The sequence below is a fragment of the Dendropsophus ebraccatus genome, chromosome 2 (assembly GCF_027789765.1).
Source record: "Dendropsophus ebraccatus isolate aDenEbr1 chromosome 2, aDenEbr1.pat, whole genome shotgun sequence".
NCBI lineage: Eukaryota > Metazoa > Chordata > Amphibia > Anura > Hylidae > Dendropsophus > Dendropsophus ebraccatus.
In genome coordinates, this window is record NC_091455.1 from 202,316,613 (window position 1) to 202,341,466 (window position 24,854).

The 24,854-nt window shown below is 46.9% G+C and overlaps 1 protein-coding gene across 5 annotated transcripts in view; it reads right to left on the bottom strand.

Moving 5' to 3' along the window:
- Window positions 1–24,854, bottom strand: part of WNT9A (Wnt family member 9A) — an 82,426-nt gene that overhangs the window by 46,295 nt on the left and 11,277 nt on the right. Inside the window, exons 1-2 of one of the 5 annotated variants that reach the window (XM_069959147.1) lie at window positions 18,689–18,725; window positions 15,481–15,606 (exon numbers count right to left, since the gene is read on the bottom strand). The exons of 1 other annotated variant lie outside the window; for it this stretch is intronic. In XM_069959147.1, coding sequence (XP_069815248.1) covers window positions 15,481–15,606; window positions 18,689–18,702 — 140 coding nt within the window. In that variant the 5' untranslated portion in view covers window positions 18,703–18,725. Of the gene's footprint in view, window positions 1–13,443; window positions 13,499–15,480; window positions 15,607–18,688; window positions 18,741–24,854 lie in introns of those variants that run through there. 3 more of the 5 variants (XM_069959146.1, XM_069959150.1, XM_069959149.1) reach the window with 3 other exon arrangements.

Below are 24,854 nucleotides of genomic sequence, written 5' to 3' on the forward strand. Positions count from 1 at the left end.
GTAGTATATAGACCCCTGTGTTCCCCACCAGTAGTATATAGACCCCTGTGTGCTCCCCCAGTAGTATATAGCCCCCCTGTGTGCTCCCCCACTTGGATATAGACCTCCTGTGTGCTCTCCAAGTTGTATATAGACCCCATTCTGCTGCCCCAAGTAGTATATAGACGCCCTGTGTGCTGCCCCCAGTAGTATATAGACCCCTCTGTGAAGCCCCAGTAGTCTATAGCCCCCCTGTGTGCTCCCCCCATTTATATAGACCCCCGATGTGCGCTCCCCTAGTTAAACAGACCCCTGTATGCTCCCCCTCCCATATAGTATATAACACAATAAAACAAACACTGATACTCACCTGGGTCCGGGCGTCTCCTCTTCCCTTCACTCTTGTGGCCGCAGAAAGGGTTTTCCCTGCGATCACAAGAGGCCGCTCCCCTTGTCCTGGCGCCGATGCTTCAGTGATGTCACTGGAGCGCCGGCACCACAAGGACAAAGCTGCCACTTGTGACCGCAGGGAAAACCCTTCCTGCGGCCACAAGAGTGACTGACAGGAAGGGAGCCAATGTCTCCAGCCCTGTCAGTGCTGCTGCATGTAACTGTGAGCGCTCATTACGAGTGCTCATAGTTACAGTTTAGATGGCAGCAGCGAGTGGGGCCCTGTCCAGCGGTCTTGAGCACAAGAGCGGGGTGTGGGGGCCCCCCTGGATGTTGGGGCCCCAAGCGATCGCTTGGGGTGCTTGGTGCCAAAGACCGCCACTGTACGGCTGTATACTGAGAGTGTGCCCAAAAAAAAAGGTTTGGTACTTCTGTTTTGTGTTCTGTGAGTACCATAAACCACATAACACACACACAATGAGAGTTAGCGGTGGGTGCTGTTTGATTTCCCCCTTGTCTATGCCATCTGTGCATGAAAATGTTTCTTTTGCTTAAACTGTGGCTTTCTGTCCATGCTAATGTAAAGGAAAGAAGGTTTCCGTGTAGCGGCTTAATTTCCTGAGGTGTCATGGTGGACTTGTCGACCTAAAAGTGATCGAATTTGGTTTCCAAGAAACAAGCATTTTTTTCCCATAGACTGTAATAGGATTCGATATGCGATCAAATAGTCAAGTATCGGGGTCTACTCGAATCGAATTTCTACATTTTAATATTTTTTAATATCTCTAGTGTCAGGCTGCAGGTTCTTGTAATACACAGCGCTGCTGTAAAGTACATCTCTGACTAGTGGTAACAGCGGCTCAGACAACATGGCCGCCCCCATAATCAGAACGGAAACAAGAATTAAAAGGGAAGAACGCGCATCAGGATCTTTTTTTAATTCACAGCAATGAACTTTACTACTAATTCAGTTTCATGATGTATAATCACGTCTGACAGATTATAATAGGATCCTGGACACCGCAATGATATATGTCATCTGCACTGACACACTGTAACAAACTGTCAGCATCCCAGTGAGATGTATGCTGTGGCTGGGGTTCCCTCCGGAAGGATTTTCTACCCCACTGACAAAACTGCTACAAAACTACAATGTTGGGAACTTTTACAACTTTTATCACTGCTGCAAAACTACAACTCCCATGTTGCATGATGGAAATTGTAACTCTACAGGTTGGATGGCACAAGCTGTAAGGAGCAGGTCCCTGTCTGTGCCTGGGGCTCCAGAGAAGAGGCTACACCATAATGACAGCCCGCCATCATCCGTATAGGCTCTGCACACTACTTACAGGACTGTGATGATGTCACGACCATAGTCACATGACCATGATCTCCAAGGTCCTTAAAGGGGTTATCCAGCGCTACAAAAACATGGCCACTTTTCCCCCTACTGTTGTCTCCAGTTCAGGTGCAGTTTGCAATTAAGCTCCATTTACTTCAATAGAACTGAGTTTCAAAACCTGCACCCAAACTGGAGACAACAGTAGGGGGAAAGTGGCCATGTTTTTGTAGCGCTGGATAACCCCTTTAACCAGGGGACAGTGTACTGAAGACGGAGCGCAGGGGAGCTGCTGAAGACTGGAACAGACTGCTTCCATCATGGTAATGTATTCCTTGGGAGACAACCCTGCCCTGGGGCTATCAATAGGGAAATGGGGTAAAGGGCAAAAGAGGAGCTGTCAGAGGAAGAGAAGGTGAAGAAGGAAATCAGTGGTGGGCTGTGGGTGTAAACTGTCAGGTGAGTAGAGGGTGGGTTATGGAGACAGAAGTGCTGCACTGTGGTGCTGGTTTACAGGTGGAGCAGTGTCTACTGGTGCAGTAAGATGTTGGGTTATACAGGTGGAGCAGTATTTATTGGTGCAGCATGGTGTTGGATTATACAGGTGGAGCAGTGTGGTGTGGGTTAGTATAGGTGGAGCAGTATGTATTGGGTGAAGCGTGATGATACAGGTGAAAAAGCTTTGTTTTTAGCTGCTCTCTGATTTTCGTTTCTCACGGGTAGAGGAGCATTTATTTCTGCACTGCAGTATTGGTTTTCTACAGGTGAAGCAGTATGTGGTGTTGAGTTACTAAAAGGGTTTTTTTGTTCTGTTTTGTTTTTTGCTGCACTGTGGTTTTGGTTTGTTTCTGGTAGATAAGTATTTATGATTGCATTGCATTGTTGGTTTACTACAAGTGGAGCAGTATTTATTGCTGTACTGTGGTGCTGCTCTGGGATATGTGCACTACATGGCGCTACCTAGTGATGAGCGAACATGTTGCTAAATGTTCATATGTTGGTACCAACATAGCACTAATTGTTCTTGTTCGCCGATCACAAACAATTTGTTCGATGATCAGGTGGTTATAATGGTTATAATGATAATATTCGCACATGTGAACGTATATCTCGCGATGTACGCAACTGAGCCATTTACACTTTGCACCTTATAATCTGTACGCTTCTACTGTACGTTCATTATTTGTTCGTGAACGTTTGGCGAACACGAAACAATCCCGATCATTTTTTTTTTTTTTTTACGTTTGTGTTCAGGATCAGAACATCGGATATTCGCTCATCATTAATGCTATCTGACGCTGCGTAGTAAGGCTATGTTCACACTACGTAAAAGTACGGCCGTTGCCATCGGCAACAATGGACACACTTTGTGCGGAGTGAAACATAGCCTATTCTGCTATGGGATCCCGGCCGGAGCGTATACACATCGTATACGTTCCGGACGGGATCCCGTGTGGCTTCGCAAAGAACTGAGATGTCAGTTTTCTGCGGCCGCAATTCAGTGAATTGCGGTCGTAGGAAACCCTGTCAGTTCACACAATGAAGCGAGCGGCTCCGGCCACTTGCTTCATTTTGCGCTATGGGAAGTTCTGATGCGGGCACGCGCTGATGTGTCCGCATCAGAACACTACGGCCATGAAGATCATCATCAACAAACACATATTAGGCTATGTTCACACAACTTATTAGACCGGCCAGTCACAGAACGGCCGGTCTAATACTTTGTGTGAACATAGCCTAATATGTGTTTGTTGGTGAGGCCTCAGCATCAACATGGATCGCTTGGTGAGGGCAAAGAACAAAAAGTTTGAGACGATCTGCTGTAGACTAGCGCACTGTAAGGGCCCTATTACACGGGACGTGTATTTGCAGGCAACGATCAAAAATCGTTCGTATGTTGTTGATCGTTGATTTAGATCTGAACCTAAAATTATCGTTAATCGTTCACTAATCGTTCGCTGTAATTCCACATTCTTTCGCTCACGTTCCGCATTTGTTCACTAATCGTTCAGTGTAATTGCACATTGTCCATTGTTTTGCTGGGATCAGAAGGAGTAAACGTTCATAGTAACAATCTCAATAACGATCGTAGTAACAATCGTAACTAACGACTATCGTTCTGTGTAATATGGTGAACGATTTTAACGAAAAACAATCCTGTTTGCGATAGTTTATTGTTAGTCGTTAAAAATCGATCCGTGTAATAAGATCCTAAGGTCTATGATGTGTGACTTATTAGATCAGAATAGATGCACTCACCAATGTTCCTATTCACTGACAGCAAGCAGAAGTGTTACTAACTGTGAAAACTGGAACAGCAAGTGAACGCCTCCTCCCCGGCATGCACCCCCCCCCCCCATCAGGCAAGCGGGGGTTACAGCTGGTGTACTGGTACTGGTGCATACACCAGGAGCGCTAGGGCCCTATTCCACCGGACGATTATCGTTTGCATAATCGTTAACGATTAACGATCTCAAACAACCGCTATTGCGAAAGACCTGAAAAGTCCACTCATTTCCATGGAACGATAATCATTACTTATAATCGTAATTGCGATCGTTTTTCTTCGCTATTTATTCGCTATTGCATTCGTATCTATTGCGAACAACCAACGACGTCTTATTCAATGCGAACCATTTGCAAACATTTTGCGAACGAGCAACGATAAAAATAGGTCCAGGTCTTATAAAGCAATCAACGATTTCTCGTTCGGTCGTTAATCGTTAACTGCATTTCAACCGAACGATTATCATTTAGATTTAACGATAATCTGAACGATAATCGTCCGGTGGAATAGGGCCCTTAGTCTATACAGGAATTTCTATGCAGGTTTCCTATTCAGAAACAGCAAACAGAGGTCTTGAGACTCAATCATTTTGATCAGGGATGGGGAACGTGTTGCCAAACTACATCTCCCATCATACCTAGACAGCAAAAATGTGGCTTTGGCTGCCCAGGCACATGGGAATTGTAGCTTTGCAACAGCTGGAGGGCTGCCCCCTTTAAGTTTCTGTGGAAACGTGTGGAGCTGGCTGACACTTTGTGTTTTCTGACACGTTAACCAACCGTGACTAGGAACAATCGCCCCGCAAGCCGCCGCCCGATAAGGCGTCCGGAGGTGTTTGTCGGGTTTAAGAAAAGAATCAGTTTGTTTACCTCCTGCGCAATCTCCCCGCATGTTCGCACCGCGCTTACGTATTACAGGAGCCGGCGCCCAGGGACATAACTCATGTGTCCTCAGGCTGCAATACCACGTAACCGTCTCGGGTGCTGTCTGGCGGCTGGCTCTGTGACACAGCGACATGTGCGGGCAGCAGCCAGATTACCCTCACCCTCATCTTTCTGAAGTTCAGCCATTGCGTCAAACGCCAAATTCAGTTTTGAGAGCCAAATCGTATGAATCAGACGGCAAACGGGGTCATAGGAGGTCACACCCAGCGCCAAGAGCGAGCATCCGAAACCTGACGGGACGCTCACAACGTCAAGAGCTGACAGCTGGTGAATGGGCCGCTCCATTCACTGCGGGTTATGTCATCGAGGGGCGACAACTTCACACGTAGCAGGTTTTACTACATCCATGTGTTGCATACTCTGTCCTCCCATCATTCCTCAGGACAGGGGCTTCAGGTGTGATCAGCGGGGCAATGACAGGACAGGGGCTTCAGGTGTGATCAGCGGGGCAATGACAGGACAGGGGCTTCAGGTGTGATCAGCGGGGCAATGACAGGACAGGGGCTTCAGGTGTGATCAGCGGGGCAATGACAGGACAGGGGCTTCAGGTGTGATCAGCGGGGCAATGACAGGACAGGGGCTTCAGGTGTGATCAGCGGGGCAATGCCAAGACAGGGGCTTCAGGTGTGATCAGCGGGGTGATGCCAGGGCAGGGGCTTCAGGTGTGATCAGCGGGGTGATGCCAGGACAGGGGCTTCAGGTGTGATCAGCGGGGTGATGCCAGGACAGGCGCTTCAGGTGTGATCAGCAGGCTGATGCCAGGACAGGGGCTTCAGGTGTGATCAGCAGGGTGATGCCAGGACAGGGGCTTCAGGTGTGATCAGCAGGGTGATGCCAGGACAGGGGCTTCAGGTGTGATCAGCGGGGTGATGCCAGGACAGGGGCTTCAGATGTGATCAGCAGGGTGATGCCAGGACAGGGGCTTCAGGTGTGATCAGCGGGGTGATGCCAGGACAGGGGCTTCAGATGTGATCAGCGGGGTGATGCCAGGACAGGGGCTTCAGGTGTGATCAGCAGGGTGATGCCAGGACAGGGGCTTCAGGTGTGATTAGCGGGGCGATGCCAGGACAGGGGCTTCAGGTGTGATCAGCAGGCTGATGCCAGGACAGGGGCTTCAGGTGTGATCAGCAGGCTGATGCCAGGACAGGGGCTTCAGGTGTGATCAGCAGGGTGATGCCAGGACAGGGGCTTCAGGTGTGATCAGCAGGCTGATGCCAGGACAGGGGCTTCAGGTGTGATCAGCGGGGTGATGCCAGGACAGGGGCTTCAGGTGTGATCAGCGGGGTGATGCCAGGACAGGGGCTTCAGGTGTGATCAGCGGGGTGATGCCAGGACAGGGGCTTCAGGTGTGATCAGCGGGGTGATGCCAGGACAGGGGCTTCAGGTGTGATCAGCGGGGCAATGCCTGGACAGGGGCTTCAGGTGTAACAACCAGGCAGTGGCAGGACAGGGGCTTAAGGTGTCATTAGGGGGGTGATGCCAGGACAGGGGTTTCTGGTGTGATTAGGGGGCAATGCCAGGACAGGAGCTTCAGGTGTGATCATTGTCCTGAATACATCACAGATACATAAACCAGCCTTGACCCTGAATAAACCCCAGTGTATATATATATGGTAATTGCGTACCTATGATAATACCTGGACACTATAGCACTATACAAATACAGCCACACCTAGACCACATATATCTACTGCTAATACATATACAAATAATACAGCCACATACTGAGATAAGCAATAATGCCATCATACACTGCTGTATAGTGGTCACCAGCACATAGCCCACCACCAGCAATCCCCCAATCACTTCTCAGTATTGTTCCTTCCGGAAAAAGGAAGTAAGAAGCAAAAGTCTGACTACAGACTTCTTTACAATTCTCCTTAAAGGGGTTATCCAGCGCTATAAAAACATGGCCACTTTCCCCCTACTGTTGTCTCCAGTTTGGGTGCAGGTTTTGAAACTCTGTTCCATTGAAGTAAATGGAGCTTAATTGAGAATCACCTGAACTGGAGACAACAGTAGGGGGGAAAGTGGCCATGTTTTTGTAGCGCTGGATAACCCCTTTAGACTTACTGGAAACAGTCAGCATGACTGATAACTAACACCCTCTTACAGCTTAGCTGAGCTCCAATGATGCGAGGAGTGCATAAAGATCACCATTCCTAGAGTGCAAATCACCCGAGCAACCTCTGTACAGACACAACAGAAAAAGCAGAAGAGAATAGTGAGCGCAGCTCTGAAGTATGTCATAGAATATAATTCTGCTCACACAGCTGATTGGATTGTTACAAGTGGGACAGATCTTTGTATTAGGAATTTCATCTGCTCTAACCCTTAATGACAGAGGAGTCTGGAAAAGATAGAGGAGGGGGAACCTGCATGGGGGACTGTATAGCCTTCTATATAACTTCTTCTGGTCGAGGCATGCTGGGATTTGTTGTTATGTTTTAGTCTGTCTTGATCACATTCTTGGGCAGGGGTGTAACCACAGAAGGTGCAGAGGACCCCCTGTGGCCCCGATGAGCTGAGGTTGATAGTTAGGGGCCCACACTGGGCGCAGTAGCCTTGGGGGACTCTAATGACTTAATCCTATAACTGGTTAGTGGAATCTCTTGGCCTCCCGTAATCCTCAGGGCAGGTTTGTGTTTGTCCGCCCGGACTGTGAGACACATTCTCTTTAATGCGTTCCTCTCCTCCAGCCCGAAACTTGGCAGAGATCTCTATAATACACAGAGGAACTAGAATAGCTCACAGACGGGCCAGTAAAGCTGAGAGGATGTGGTGAAGGGAGTCTACCAGAACTAGAAGGATACGCAGATCCAGGGTTGGCTCCAGCTGCAAACCAGTTTGTTACCTCCGAAGAAAAAAAAAAAATAACAAGCGTCTAAAACGTAAAAAGAATGAAGGTCAAATGGTGAAAGAAAAAGAATGAGAAGTCTATGGAGGAAGTGCTGCCGAGAGTGGGGAGAAGTTGGAGAAACCCTGACTTATTCCTTAAGAATTCTCGTAGCCACAAAACGAGAATAGCACATGTGGCGGGAGGGACGGCCAGGAGATCTCTAGGGTTTAATGCTGCACAAATACGAGTCCCGGGATCCACACGGTCAACCAGTCACCTCCACGGGGAGCGCGCACCATACAAACCCTGCATTGACTCCGACTCCGGCCCTGCCAGCTCCGGGGGAAGACCACCCAATATCTACACCTCATTCTCAGTTCTGCTGACAGGCGCAGAATAGTGGTTGGATATTTGGGGTGGCCAAGGATACCGGTGAATACAGCACAACAAATCTATACTTTGGCAGATGAAATGGATGAAGCAGTTTACAAAAACACTGCGGCCGAGGGAGGAAAATAAGAGAGGAAAAATGAAAAAGCCTCAAATGAGGACTCGGGGAATGTATAGACTGCAACGTGAGAGGCTGCTGGCTCCGTCATACCAGACCCCCACACGTAGGGGATTCATATTCATATATATATATATTCCTTAGACATAGTAGGAGCCGCTCCTGCAATGTGGGGGACACAAACACATGAGATGAGAAGGCCTGACAATGGGAAATAGGGCCACATAGACTCCGCTATAGGCCTAGAATACGGAGCCATACTGCAGTAGTTGTGGATAGAGATGGGAGGAATGGAGAGAATCTGTCAGCTGCAATTCCCATCCAGGATGCTGTTAGATCAGGAGACACATGGTACCTGTCATATATCTGTTTGTGCTTCCATATCATAAAAAAAATAAAAACTAAAAATTCTACTCCAAAATGTCAGAGAGACGTTCCCGAGCTCCTGACGTGCTGAGAGCTGTAACACTTCCTCACTTCTCCTCTTATCCATGTCTCTGTCTGATTGACAGTCAGCTGGAAGCCAAGCCCTGTTTATAGATCTCATCCCAGCCCTGTTCATACCAACTGTGCATCGGTAAGAGATCTGTAACCGGGCTTGACTTCCGCTTAACTCCGTAAGGTCCAGTTCTTCTTACCGCAATAACGTCTGATGAGCTCCTCTCGTAAAAGTTTCCAAACTCATCCGACAAACTACAAAAAGAAAAGCAAAGTGTTACATCAACAACTGGACCCCAACCACCGACCGCCATGATGGGGCCAGTAATGAGGACTGAGAGATGTTCCATCCATTCCATCATCTCCATATCTCAGAAGACCAATGGGTGCGTATCATGTTCCTGAGGTTTACTGGGGCGTGTAGTCCCCCAACAGCTGGAGAGACAGCCGGGATTTGGGTTATGGAAGGAAGGTGCGCTCATCTTCATATATGTCACACATCTTCTGTCGCTCTCACTTTCCTCATTAATGAACTGCTAAGAGGTGGGATTAAATGTCCTGGACTCCGGATGACAAGCGCTCGATGGGCGGGTATATAGGTTACACAGACTGATATCCCTTGCTTACTTAAAGGGCCAGCATAGTACTAATCACCCGACGATAAAACGTCAGCCTGTCCCTGCCGTTGACACAGCCGATGAGGATTGGATAAAGTGAATCACATATGTTCACTCTCATCTTTCTATCAGAAAAAATGTGGAATCTGCAGCAGAAATCCGAGATACAATATCAGATTTCTGCCATGGATTTGCAGCATGTACGTCGCAGATTAAGACGCAGTTTTGGCATGTCTAATATCTAAGTTCATGACAGGGGAGTTGTGTGGACTGATACATAGTAACGAAACCCCAGCTGTGAGAGCCTCTGGATGTAATCAAGAATCTTTATATTCTGACAACAAGCAGAGATCTTGAAAATTGTGAGGAACTAAACCCCAAAGTAATGGCGGCCATATTAGTTGTCACACAGCAGCTTAATTTTCTGTGTTTTAGGGGAATACACCGTTGTTGGTGGTGCGATATAACACTCGCACCTGGACGTCATTTATCATCAGAGTAATGGATGTCTATGAACTGATCGGCTCACAGCAGGCAGAAATATTCGGCACCCACTTTTCCATTGGATTTGGTTTCCATAAATAACTCATGCGACACTTCAGATTATTTGGCATCCATTGACCTTAAGACATTGCGATTTCTTCTCTACATTATCACAAAGACCCACCAAAGTATCAGCTGACTCCAACAGTCGTGCAACATTTACAATCAAGACCATTAAGTCCTATTACGCGGACTGGTGGCCAGCAGAGCGTTGCTATCGTTGCGTATTTAGAAAGTGCATGTCGGCTGATCGTTGCCTTTCAAAATGACTCATTACACGTAACAATTATCGTCCGGAATCACTGATAACTGGCCAAGTGCGGCCGATAATTGTTTCGTGCGTTTCGCTATAAAATGTTGTTAATGTGATGGTAATTGCGATCATATATAGTGTGTCTAATCGTAATTGTATTCGTATCTGTATATCGTAAATGAAGAGTATACACCGAAAGACGTGAGAATGATTGACAATGATTTTGAAGTCAGCTCTTAAGATGCAATCAACGACATACGAACTAATTTTCGTTCATTGTTCGATCATTTAAACCAGAAGATTATCACTTAAATTCAAATGATTTAATGATTTTTTGCACTATAATTGGCCCGTGTAAAACTTTTATCTGATACACATCATATAAGAGTCAATCAAATATGATGGTCATTCAAAATGTTATACCTGATGCCAAAACAAAAAAGGAGACGTTAAAGTCGTGTGAATGGTGCCGCATGTTTACCATGATCTCTACCGGAATAACCCCCAAGAGTCATCCCAATTAGAGATGAATACCGATGGCTGAAGAAGTTGGATTCACCACTAGGTGGTCCGGGAAAACATGGATATGGCCTATGGAATTAACCCAAAGAGTCACCAAAGCATCTTTCCAGCCAACACCTCTAGTAAGCAGAGCCCATATGCGTGATAAAATTCAGTCAAATGTGTAACATATGGCCACAAAAATGTTTTTACCCAATGACCACACACGCCAGGAGGTATCAAAGTGGTGCGATGGAGGAAAAACGCACCTCTACTATCTGATGGCTAGACATATGGGATAAAAGCCGACCAATCTGACAACACAAGGTGCGAGAGAAGTATCAGCTGACTCCAGAACAGTCACACAACATTTACACTTTGTAGGTTGTGTGATGGTGGAAAAACCTTAATCTGAATGAAGATAAAGAAGTCCTAAAGAGTATTCCCAATGAGCGCTCCTTCTGACTGGAGCCGTCGTCAGCCACGCGTAAGACATTTGTGGTCAGATTCCGACAAGTAGGATCTGCTGAAGCTTAAAAGACTATGATGGGTCAAAAACTTCTGATGGTTTACAGACCCTACCAACAATTTGCCAACAATTATCTACTGTCTATGGTAAGCTTTAGCAGATGGGTTGTCATCCCCCTCCTCGTTTTCTGCTCCGTAGGCCCCTGTACTATTACTTCAAAATATGTCCAGGGTTCTCAAACCATCATAGGTCATGTATTGTACTGCAGTCCACCTAGGTGTAGAGATAACTTGAGGACCACTCAAACACCAGGACCCTGTACATATCCAGAGCCCTGGGGCCCCTATGTCCTACCGGTGCAGCCGATTGTCTTAATCACATTAATAGGACTCGGAGCTCCACTTTTTACGAGATCACAAGTCACGGAAAGTTTTCTTGGGGCCCTTTGAAGTGCTGTGGAAATGTGCAGCCTCTGAGATGTCGGCTCTGACCGTCCCCCCACTATGGTCGGCTAAAACCAGCGCAGAGAGGGATTCCTGGATTAAAAGCCTGAAAATAGCCGATCACTAATGGCTTGTCTGAGCTCCCTGTCACTTCTCATTATTCCCGACCAATTACGTAAGTCAGACCGCTGGCTGCAGAACAAAAATCCCCTCGTAATCATGTGTGTGCGAGTCAATGAGCCAACACAGTCATCACTATGACAGTCCTACCACAGTGAGATAGCGGCAAGCACCAGAGGGCAAAGACTTGCACAGAGGCTCACAGGCTCCTCTACGTACTGATCTGTGCAATGTAGTGTCATATAGCTGCCATCTGTGCATTCTATACAGGCACCAGCTACATAGTGTTATATACATATCTACTTTACATACAGAGCAATCACCTTATTCATGCTGCATTTCAGCACCATCCATACATGCAATGTACAAACACCAACATACCATATTCTGACACCATCTATACCTTCTATGTACAAACACCAACATACCGTATGCCGACACCATCTATACATTCTATGTACAAACACCAACATACTGTATGCCGATACCATCTATACCTTCTATGTACAAACACCAACATACCGTATGCCGACACTATCTATACCTTCTATGTACAAACACCAACATACCGTATTCTGACACCATCTATACCTTCTATGTACAAACACCAACATACCGTATGCCGACACCATCTATACCTTCTATGTACAAACACCAACATACCGGATGCCGACACCATCTATACCTTCTATGTACAAACACCAACATACCGTATGCCGATACCATCTATACCTTCTATGTACAAACACCAACATACCGTATGCCAACTATATCTATACATTCTATGTACGAACACCAATATACTGTATGCCGACACCATCTATACTTTCTATGTAAGAAATACAAGCACACTGAATGCAGATACCATCTATACATTGTATGTAAAAACTGCTGATATACCATATGTAAGCACCCTCTATGCAGGAGCTGCTAACATACTGTATGTCAGAAACATCTGTACATTGTATGTAGGAGATGGAAACATATGTCTTGCTTGCACTACTATACATTGTATATAAGAACTGGTAACATACACTACACTGGCACCATCTACAAATTCTATGTAAGAGCTGCTAACATACATCATGCTGGCACCATCTATACATTATATATAAGAGCTGGTAACATACCGCACACTGGCACCATCTATACATTCTATATAAGAGATAGTAACATACCGCACACTGGCACCATCTATACATTCTATATAAGAGATAGTAACATACCGCACACTGGCACCATCTATACATTCTATATAAGAGATAGTAACATACCGCATGCTGGCACCATCTATACATTGTATATAAGAACTGGTAACATACACTACACTGGCACCATCTATACATTATATATAGGAGCTGCTAACATACATCATGCTGGCACCATCTATACATTATATATAAGAACTGGTAACATACTGCACACTGGCACCATCTATACATTCTATATAAGAGCTGGTAACATACCGCACACTGGCACCATCTATACATTATATATAAGAGATAGTAACATACCGCATGCTGGCACCATCTATACATTCTATATAAGAGATAGTAACATACCGCATGCTGGCACCATCTATACATTATATATAGGAGCTGCTAACATACATCATGCTGGCACCATCTATACACTGTATACATACCTCCCAACCGTCCCGGATTTCGCGGGACAGTCCCGTTTTCGGGGTTCTGTCCCGCGGTCCCGGAACGGCCCCCCGTGTCCCGCAATATATGTGGCCCCAGCGGAAAAAACAATAAACCAGTAACTCACCTGTCCTCCGGTCCCAGCAGCTCCTCTCCCGGCAGAGCGCGCACTCCCGTCATCCTCCGGGGCGGGCAGCGGGGTACAGAGTCACTGACTGTACCGGAAGTGATTCATATAGAGGCTGCAGGTCACTTCCGGTACAGTCAGTGTCTGTATACCCCGCTGCCCGCCCCGGAGGAAGACGGGAGTGCGCGCTCTGCCGGGAGAGGAGCTGCTGGGACCGGAGGACAGGTGAGTTACTGGTTTATTGTTTTTTCCGCTGGGGCCACACTAATGGGGGGTATTGGCTACTATGTGGGCCACACTAATGGGGGGTATTGGCTACTATGTGGGGCATATATGGGGGATTGGCTACTATGTGGGCATATATGGGGGATTGGCTACTATGTGGGGCACTATGTGGGGGATTGGCTACTATGTGGGGCACTATATGGGGGGGATTGGCTACTATGTGGGCATATATGGGGGATTGGCTACTATGTGGGGCACTATATGGGGGGATTGGCTACTATGTGGGGCACTATATGGGGGATTGGCTACTATGTGGGCATATATGGGGGATTGGCTACTATGTGGGGCACTATATGGGGGGATTGGCTACTATGTGGGGTATATATGGGGGCATTGGCTACTATGTGGGCATATATGGGGGATTGGCTACTATGTGGGGCACTATATGGGGGGATTGGCTACTATGTGGGGTATATATGGGGGCATTGGCTACTATGTGGGGCATATATGGGGGATTGGCTACTATGTGGGGCTCTATATGGGGGCATTGGCTACTATGTGGGGCATATATGGGGGCATTGGCTACTATGTGGGGCATATATGGGGGATTGGCTACTATGTGGGGCACTATATGGGGGCATTGGCTAATATGTGGGGCACTATATGGGGGCATAGGCTACTATGTGGGGCACTATATGGGGGCACTGGATACTATGTGGGGCACTATATGGGGGATTGGATTCTATGTGGGGGACTGGACACTATGTGGGGCACTATGTGGGGGATTGGACACTATGTGGGGCACTATGTGCGGGATTGGATACTATGTGGGGCATTTATGGGGGCATTGGATACTATGTGGGGCACTATTCAGTCAGCAGCATGTGGTGACTGTAGGGGAGTGGCTATGGAGGGTTGCTATGGGGGCGTGGCTATGGAGGGTCGCTATGGGGGCGTGGCTATGAGGACCGCGGCGCACATGTCCCTCTTTGCTCTTTGCAAAAGTTGGGAGGTATGCTGTATATAAGAGCTGGTAACATACTGCACACTGGCACCATCTATACATTCTATATAAGAGATAGTAACATACCGCATGCTGGCACCATCTATACATTGTATATAAGAACTGGTAACATACACTACACTGGCACCATCTATACATTATATATAGGAGCTGCTAACATACATCATGCTGGCACCATCTATACATTCTTTGTAAGATATACTAACATACATTACACTGGCACCATCTATACATTCTATATAAGAACAAGTAACATACATCATGCTGGCATGGTCTATGCCGTCTGTGTAAGAGATACTATCATACTGTATGACGGCACCACCTATACATTGTATGTAGTAACCGCTAACACGCAGTGTACTGTGTGTACATTTTAGATGGTAAGATACTGCATGCTGGCACCATCTCTATTGTATTCTGTATTACATAGCTGTGCTCCGTTGACCCTGTATTATATCAACATTACGCCCCCTAATGTCCACATGTGGAGCTGCTGGTGGGTTTTACAATGCATTTCTGTATAGCGTTATGAATGGTGCCTGGCACTGTCTGCTTCCTACCCAAAAGTGCATATCATGTGTAAGTGTGACCCAATAGCTCTCAGCCGTCAATTAGTGTTTGTAATATTTAGATTTTTTTTTTTACTTATTGTTTTACTTTACTGTTTTTTTTCTTTTTTTCTTTTTTAAACCTTATAAACTCATTGGGATTTAGTTTGGTTTAATACTACTTGTACTCTTTGTTCTGTCTGCTGTAGAAAAGGTCCAGAAAATCATCAGATTACTCACGGTCGGCTGTATCGTCCATGGCGCGGTGTTCCTTCAAGAGACCGGGATGGGTGCAGACTCTGCCCAATTTTCTGCCCCACGGAAGACAATCTTGGGTGGACACGTAGGGGCTTAGGGGCTGGATTTCTGGGGGGCATGTAAAATATGGTCAGGGGAATGCCCTTTGACAATGACCATATGAGATGTGGGTACAAAAATAGCTTAGAAATGGGGAGAACTACACCCCTACACTGCTAACAGAGAGAACTACACCCCCTACACTGCTAACAGAGAGAACTACACCCCCTACACTGCTAACAGAGAGAACTACACCCCTACACTGCTAACAGAGAGAACTACACCCCTACACTGCTAACAGAGAGAACTAGACCACTACACTGCTAACAGAGAAAACTACACCCCCTACACTGCTAACAGAGAGAACTACACCCCTACACTGCTAACAGAGAGAACTACACCCCTACACTGCTAACAGAGAAAACTACACCCCCTACACTGCTAACAGAGAGAACTAGAGCACTACACTGCTAACAGAGAGAACTACACCCCTACACTGCTAACAGAGAGAACTACACCCCCTACACTGCTAACAGAGAGAACTACACCCCTAAACTGCTGACAGAGAGAACTACACCCCCTACACTGCTAACAGAGAGAACTAGAGCACTACACTGCTAACAGAGAGAACTACACCCCCTACACTGCTAACAGAGAGAACTAGACCACTACACTGCTAACAGAGAGAACTACACCCCTACACTGCTAACAGAGAGAACTAGAGCACTACACTGCTAACAGAGAAAACTACACCCCCTACGCTGCTAACAGAGAGAACTACACCCCTACACTGCTAACAGAGAGAACTACACCCCTACACTGCTAACAGAGAGAACTACACCCCCTACACTGCTAACAGAGAGAACTACACCCCTACACTGATAACGGAGAGAACTACACCCCTACACTGATAACAGAACTACAACCCTACACTGATAACAGAGAGAACTACACCCCCTACACTGCTAACAGAGAGAACTACACTACTACAGAGATAATAGAGAGAACTACACCCTAAAACAACAACAACAAAAAACACTGTACCCTTAAACACTGTACCCTTAAACCCTTAAAAGAACTGTAGTACACAGAACCATACACCTACCATATGGTAATAGAGAATTATACCCATTGGATGTAATGGGAAAAAGTACACCCCTAGACTGGAACTACTTGGAAAAACCACATCCCTAGACTGAAACTACTGGGGAGTGCTACACCCCTAGACTGGATATAATGGAGAATAATATACCCCTAGACTGGATATAATGGAGAATAATATACCCCTAGACTGGATATAATGGAGAATAATATACAACTAGACTGGATATAATGGAGAATAATATACCCCTAGACTGGATATAATGGAGAATAATATACCCCTAGACTGGATATAATGGAGAATAATATACCCCTAGACTGGATGTAATGAAGAAGACTTCACCCCTAGACTGGATATAATGAAGAAGACTTCACCCCTAGACTGGATATAATGAAGAAGACTACACCCCTAGAAGTACAGGGGAGAACTACACTCCTAGTCTGGATGTACAACGGAGAACTACACCTCAAACTAGATATACTGGGGAGACCTACACCCCTAGACTGGATGTACTGGGGAGAACTACACTCCTATACTCAATGTACTGATGTACTGTGGAGAACAACACTCGTTGACTGGATATACTGGATCATTGACCATTCCCCATATAGAAAGCACAAAACACAGTTTTAACAGCCAATAGATCAGATACTTTCAGAATCCTGGACAGTTCCTCAGCGCTTGTTCATCCATTCACACCTCGATACTGTGAGGGCCCCAAGTATGACAATATTGCAGAACCATGAAGAGGGGTCCACAAGAGAAAGAGGGTAGAATGAATGCAACGAAATCTAGTAAAACTACAGAATGCTGCATGAACATGAATCCTTCCATTCTGAACAAGCATGGCCAACAGTGGCTCCCCACAGCCCACCAGCACCGCAGCGCCCCCTGTCTGGGACTGTTATATCTGTTCACTCTGAATTTCCATTAATAAAGTGACAGGCAGGATGTGTGCAGAGGAGCGGACTCTACATAACAATACTGCTTCACTTGTCACTTGTGGATAGATGGGTGACAACTAAACAGGCAATGTAAGAGGAGTCATGCATAGTTGTCACCAACATCTGTTACCTGTGCTGGAGATCTGGAAGGACTGGAAACAGATATACATAAGGGTTTTGGGGGGGGGGGGGAGATTGCTCATGGGCTGGACTCCATCTCCTATGATATGTTACATCTTGTTACTGTAAAGAAGGAAATGCAAAGCAGCTCTCTAATGTCCCATTATGGAGGTACAAGGTGAGGTCAGCTGCTTTGCATATCCTCCTTCCCCAAACTCCTAGGCCTGTAAGTCTGCACACGTCTCTATGTCACCTCCTTAAGGAGAAACATTACCTCTATGGATCATCATTGTTACAGTCATGTTACATCCTCCAGGAGATACAATATGAAGAGCCTGGGCTCATGACCCCCTTGTGTCCTGGGGTCTCTGTATTATCCTGGGGGGGGGGAAGATTTCAAGGAATCCTGTTGAGTTTGTTGTGATGTATAAGAAAATGGATCCTGGGTGCCCCCCAGGCCCAGCAGGAAACACGAGCGGCTTCTAAGTTTAGTATCCAGGCCCAGCGCCGGATTATGTTACTATGTGTAATAAAAGTCCCCACAGGGCTCAGATTAGAGATGTGGGGGGCAGGGGAGTCCAAGATATCTGATAAGAGAAGATGGGCTAAGGAAACGCTGTATGGGGGATGGACGGAGGTCTCCATATAGCGAGGCGACAATGTTCATAAACACCAAATCCCCCAATATGGGGGCTCCGTCTGGTATATTCTATATAATATAAGATCTTATACTACCCGAACAACTATTCATCTATTACTGCTGAGAACCAGCCTGTATATCATGTGTAAGAGGTAGTCACAGCCCCGCCCCCTGTATGACATCACTGATATAATATATTAACATGCGATCAGACATGAGAGACACACACACTTATAATATAGGAACATCTATTCATCTATTACTGCTGACAAACAGCCCCTATATCATGTGTATAGAGAGGTAGTCACAGCCCCGCCCCCTGTATGACATCACTGATATACTGACATGTGACCAGACATGAAGAAGCTTTGGTTGATAAGCAGTATAATAACTCTAAGTACCACAACTTATTATAGACAGTGGTTGCTAGGCAACTCAACACAAGGGGGGGAGGTATCATACCCTGTGCAAAGGACAGCAGAGTAGTTGCCATAGCAACCAATGACATTGTTCCTTTCATTTTTCCTTTTTAAAAAAAAAAATGAAAGCTGTAATCTGATTGGTTGCTATGTGCACAGCACTGCAAGCTGATTTGTTGCTATAGTAACTGCTCCTCTGCCCAAACTTTGATAACTCTCCCTCAGAATGTAGAAATAGGCCGGATAGAAGCCCTAGTGGGTCCTAATACTGGCCATGGTGTGTACAGGGGGTTACTGGGGGGAGCAGATCAGACGTGGCCCCTTTCTCTCCTTCAGTGACACAGATCCGCAGTAACACAGGAGCCCTGAACGTCCCTCCTCCATCTCCCTTGGACACATCCCAAAAACTGAAGACAAAAATGTTCAGAGTCCACATCTACAATTTACGTGTCTAGACGGTGACATGTGCGGCCTCAGCCCGGGCCTTGTATCGGTCCAGTATTCTTAGCCTGGTCTGGTTTTAGGTGCGGTCATCGCTGACGTGCAATTTACTTAGAATACGGGCAAATCCGGGATAAGCATCAAAGCCGAAGGAAACAGAACACGGGCATGGACGTCATACAGAGAATTATCTATCTCATGTCTGATATACATCTATCTCCTATCTATCTATCTCCTATCATCCATCCATCTGTCTATAGGATTGCAGAGTCAGACTACATGGGGCTTATTTGTAGTCTGTAACCATAGAGACCCCTAAATCTGCATAGAAGTTGTGGACGCATTCCATCCCCACATCCACACAACTTCTGTTAAACTGCGATGTTGCAAAACTACACCTCCCAGATGACTGCGCTCAAAACAGGAAAGTATCAGGGTCCAGGCAGAACTATCATGGGCTCTTGTGAATCTGAGCGGATTGTGGTGTATTCCTGGGAGGCAGCCGGCGCACACGCAGCGACTGCGGCGGAGCCCGTCATGGCCGCAGGGAGCGGAGAGGGAATGTTTGTGTAGCTGTGTGTGTTTTTCTGAATTATTGCTCGGCAACACGGCCGTAAATTACCAAAAAAAAAAAATCTTCAATTTAAAAAAAAAAAAAAAGTGTGGTCCTGAAATTTACAGCTTGTTGGTGCGCTTCCTGCTGAGTGACATGGAGGGTCCTGACAATAGTGACTGAGGGTGATTCATCTGCGGTAGTGTCAGGCCTCAGACCATCTGCGCTGGCAGGCCAGGCCATGACATCATCAGACTTCCTTACAGCAGAACCCTTCAGAGCGCCAGAGGCGGCCAATGTCCTGTGACTGCGCCCAGAGGTTACACAAACATTATCCTTCCAAGGTTGATCCCAGAGGAGCCGGAGAAAGTCAATCCCCCCCCCCCACACACCTCCCAATTCCCTCTTTCCCTACAACTTATGGAGCTGAAGCTGCGGATGGGACAGGTGGCAGCTCGCCTTGCACCGACGCACACTCAACTCATTTTAGAGTTTGTTCACACTCAATTGCAGAAATCTGCAGCGTTTCTACACTGAACGCTCCATTACAAAGTGATCCAGAATTTACCAACAATCCCATATATTCTAATGCTGCTCGCTTCTATAAGGGGGGGGGGGGTACGGTTTAACCGAAAGCTATTCCCTTATATCAATGGGAACAAGGTGCAAAACTACAATTCCCATCATATGTGGACTAAACTGCTACTACAACTCCCATCATGTCCGGACTAAACTTCTACTACTACAACTCCTATCATGGACATTGTAAACTGCTACTACAACTCCTATCATGGACATTGTAAACTGCTACTACAACTCCCATCATGTCCGGACTAAACTGTTCCTACAACTCCCATCATGGCTGCTGCTCCCATCAAACTGCTGCAAAACTACAACGAAGCAAAACTTTTACAACTTTTATACATGTTGCTGACTGTAGATGTAGATACTTGTACACATATGTGGTACAGTCAGATGAGATAGGGTTTGGTATGAAGTAGCAGCAAAGTGTTAGCAGGGCAGTCAGGTGAGTCAGGGTTTAGTAATAGTGATGTAGCAGAGTCAAGTATGTGGTACAGTAGAGGTGGCCACAAGGGTAGTTAGGTGAGTGAGCCAGGTTTCAGTAATGTTGATGTAGTTAAAATGAATATGTCGTACAGTAGTAGTAGTCAAGAGGGTAGTCTAATGGGACAGGGTCTGGTAGGATGTAGCAGAGTCAAGTGTGTGATGCAGCACAGGTTCAGGAGTAGTGATGAGTGAACATCCTGATGTTTGGTTCGGATACCGAGCACAAACATTAAAAAAAAAAAAAAAGATCGTGATCGGTTGTGTTCGTGTTTGCCGAACATTCACAAACAAATAACAAACACAGTAGAAGCGTACGTTTCGGTGCATACAGATTATCAGGTGCAAAGCGTAAAATACGTAATAACGGAGCAATTAAGAGGTACGTAACATTAGCGTATCTTATATACGCCCGTGCATATATATATATATAGATACGCAATTATGTGTATACATGTACCACGCAATAGGCGTGAGGAATGCTAGGCCGCAGCGTACAGTCAGCTCAGAAAGTCACAATGTCCCAGCGAGCCTCTGCTTTTGGCCTCAGAGACTCAAATACATTGCGGGGATAATGGACAGGATGGACTATGATTGACACCTGGTCACTACAGAGTTACGAATTTAACTCTTTATGGTGCCAAAACGCTGGATTCTGTTACCCTCCCTACACTGACAATTTTCTAAGCCCTACTCGGTCAGCTCTCCCTCCCTACACTGACAATTCTACAACATTCTAGGCTCTACTCTGTCAGCTCTCCCTCCCTACACTGACTAACTACCACTGTCAATATTGCTGCCTAACTAAATTCAGATGCTGTCCCTGCTCGTGTCACTCTCCCTACTAAACGGCACAAGAATCAGGTCACGTTTTTTATAGCGTGTACGTGACGTACGTAATGACGCTAACCATACAGCCAATCACAGTAATGCCTGTAGTGAACAGGGCTGCTATATTACCTGATGTCATTGACCCTTTCAAATTGGTGGCAGGAAACTTCCGCAGTTGCGCACATCGCGGGATAAACAGTCGCATGTTCGAAAATGATTGTTATAACCATTCCGCTTATCGAACAAATTGTTAAACACGAATAATTAGCACCATGTTCATACAAACATAGGGACACCAGTCTCCTCCTCAGCAACAGTGGCACCACAGCCCCGGGGGCCTGTGCAGACGGCCTCACCCCCTCCCTGTGTAATAAAGGCCGATAGCAGAGAAGCCGAGACATTATTTGTCCTGATAAAATATTGATGTAATTAAGTGATAGTGATGCCACGTTACCCAACACCGGCTCTGCCAAAGAGATGGCGGTCATCGAGAAGCGACAACTCCCATCATCCCCCCCCACAGACAAAGGGCTGTAGTTTTGTAACATCTGCATACACTATTGTTTCACAGTGCACCATGATTAGGGCATGATGGGAGTTGTAGTTTTGGAGAATCTGGAGAGTCGCAGGTTTGGGAACACTGACACACTGGGGGCGGGGCGCATAGTATACAATGAACATCTCTGCCGTAGATGTGTAATGGCCCTGTGGTCATGTGATGTTGGTCATGTGACATAAATGGTGGGAACAGGGTGGTCAGGGCTTGGTTATTATCTCGCTGTAATGATCAGTCAATGAGTGGCCCCCAGCGCGCTCTCGATCGGCCCTTGATAAAGCACACGCCGCTTAATGATTAATCGCAGATCTTTCAGGAGGCGCCTCTGATCTCCATTCAGGTGCCGGAGGCTTTCACAGAGCGGTAAATCATTAATGGCCCAGTGACCACCAGGGCCCCGGCTCTGAGCCGCTCCGACCTCTGCAGCTAAAGTGAAGGTTAAAAAGACTGCCCATGTGACCAAATGTCTCTTCATCCCATGATGAGAGGATGGTCTGCACTGATACACTGTCACAAACCCTCCGCTGTATTAGGTCAGGACACCAGGTACTGCATATTCCAGTCACTGGCAGAGGACCCTTGATTCATGTTTATGGGAGACCCCGGCAGAGGGTGGCTGCTTATAGGGGTACTTTAGCGGAAAAAATAGTTTTCAAATCAACTGGCGTTAGAAGGTTATGCGGATTTGTAAATGACTCTTTCATAGCTAAGTTTTCATAACTTTCTGACCCCAGTTGATTTGAAATAATTTTTTTCACCAGAGTGCCCTTTTACCCCCCCCCATGTCATTTCTTGGAGTTACAATGTTACAATATTACAATGGACAAGTGAGAGATGACATCAGTGTTATGGCGTTATTAGAGGAGTGGATACCGCTTTCTGCTTCTGACTACTCTGTCCGCTTCAAACTCCTTTGACCCCTCTTTCCAAACGAGCGATGAGCGAACGTCCAGCCTATGGCCCTATCCATGTTTTCCAGGACTCCCTAGGGCAGCATCCAACTTCTCCAGCCACCAGGAGTCACGTTAGGAAGAACCCGAACGTTTGGTAGGTTCGCTCATCACCACTTCTGAACCTTCTGTTTCCTCCAGACTTCTCTGTCTTTTCTAGACTCCTCTGTATAACTCTAAACCCCTCCCACCTATAGACATCTTTCTCTCCTCCTTCCATACCACTTTGTCTTCTTCAGATTCTTCTGCTCCTCTACAGTCTCTGCTAACCACTATACATACTTCCCTGTCCCAACCTACAGACTTCTCTGCTCCCTCTAGACTCCTGTGCCCCCTCCAGACTTATTTGTCCCCACCTACAGACTCCTCTGTTCTTCTCCCTTCTCCTCTACAGACTCCTCTGCTCCCCGAGACTCCTTTCACCCCACCAGACTTCTCTGCTCCCTCCAGACTTTTGTCCCCCACCTCCAGAATCCTCAGTTCTCCTCCCTTCACCTCTACAGACTCTTCTGCTCTCTACAGACTCATCTGCTCTCTACAGACTCCTGTGGCCCCTCCAGACTCCTCTGTCCCCACCTCCAGACTACTCTGTTCTCCTCCCTTCCCCTCTACAAACTCCTCTCCACCTTCCAGACTCCTCTGTTCCCTCCAGACTCCTTTGTTCCCACCTCCAGAATCCTGTTCTTCTCCCTTCACCTCTACAGACTCCTCTGCCCCCTCCAGACTCCTTTGTTCCCACCTCCAGAATCCTCTGTTCTTCTCCCTTCACCTCTACAGACTCCTCTGCCCACTCCAGACTCTTCTCCTCCCTCCAGACTCCTCTCCCCCTCCCTCCAGACTCCTCTGCCCCCTCCAGACTCCTCTCCCCCTCCCTCCAGACTCCTCTCCCCCTCCCTCCAGACTTCTCTCCCCCTCCCTCCAGACTCCTCTTCTCCCTCCCTCCAGACTCCTCTTCTCCCTCCCTCCAGACTCCTCTCCCCCTCCAGACTCCTCTCCCCCCCCCTCCAGACTCCTCTCCCCCCCTAGACTCCTCTGTTCCCCATCCAGACTTTTCTCTTCCCTCCAGACACAAGAATCAGGTGTGCTGCATCCCGCTGCCCTATTCTTCACCCCCCTTATACATTAGATGGTGGCTTCGGCATCAGACCATCTATACAACTCCACCGCAGCCTCCATCCATTGCTATTAATAGGATCAGGCTGCACAGGGGACGGACAGGAGAGGATTTTGGGTGCTGTGCCCCTTTAACTCTCCTGTGATGATGGGACGGTCAGGCTCTGGGATGTGAGAATAATTTGCGCCATGGCATTAGGGCATGTGTGTGTACACAGTGTTCAGGCCTACCAGGCGCGGGCGCTCCCTCCTGCAGCTGCAGAATATTTCAGCTATGAGCGTCAGGTCTCACATCTGGAGTCCCAGCTACTAAGAGGAAACTTCTGACACCAGTCATCTGCAGATGCCAGCGGAACGGGAAGGCTTTCCAGCTGCTGCCTGACACTGTCCTCTAAGAATGCAGATTCCTCCTGGGGCCCCTGGGCCCCATCCTGCAGCAGCAGCAGGGCACCACATGGCATCATATAGACTGCCAGAAGCTGCGGCATTCCTCACCATGGGAAGATTCAGTGTCCACATTATATCCCTCTACTAGAGAACAGTCTACAACTTCCAGTTCTTCATCATTGTCAACACTTCTGCC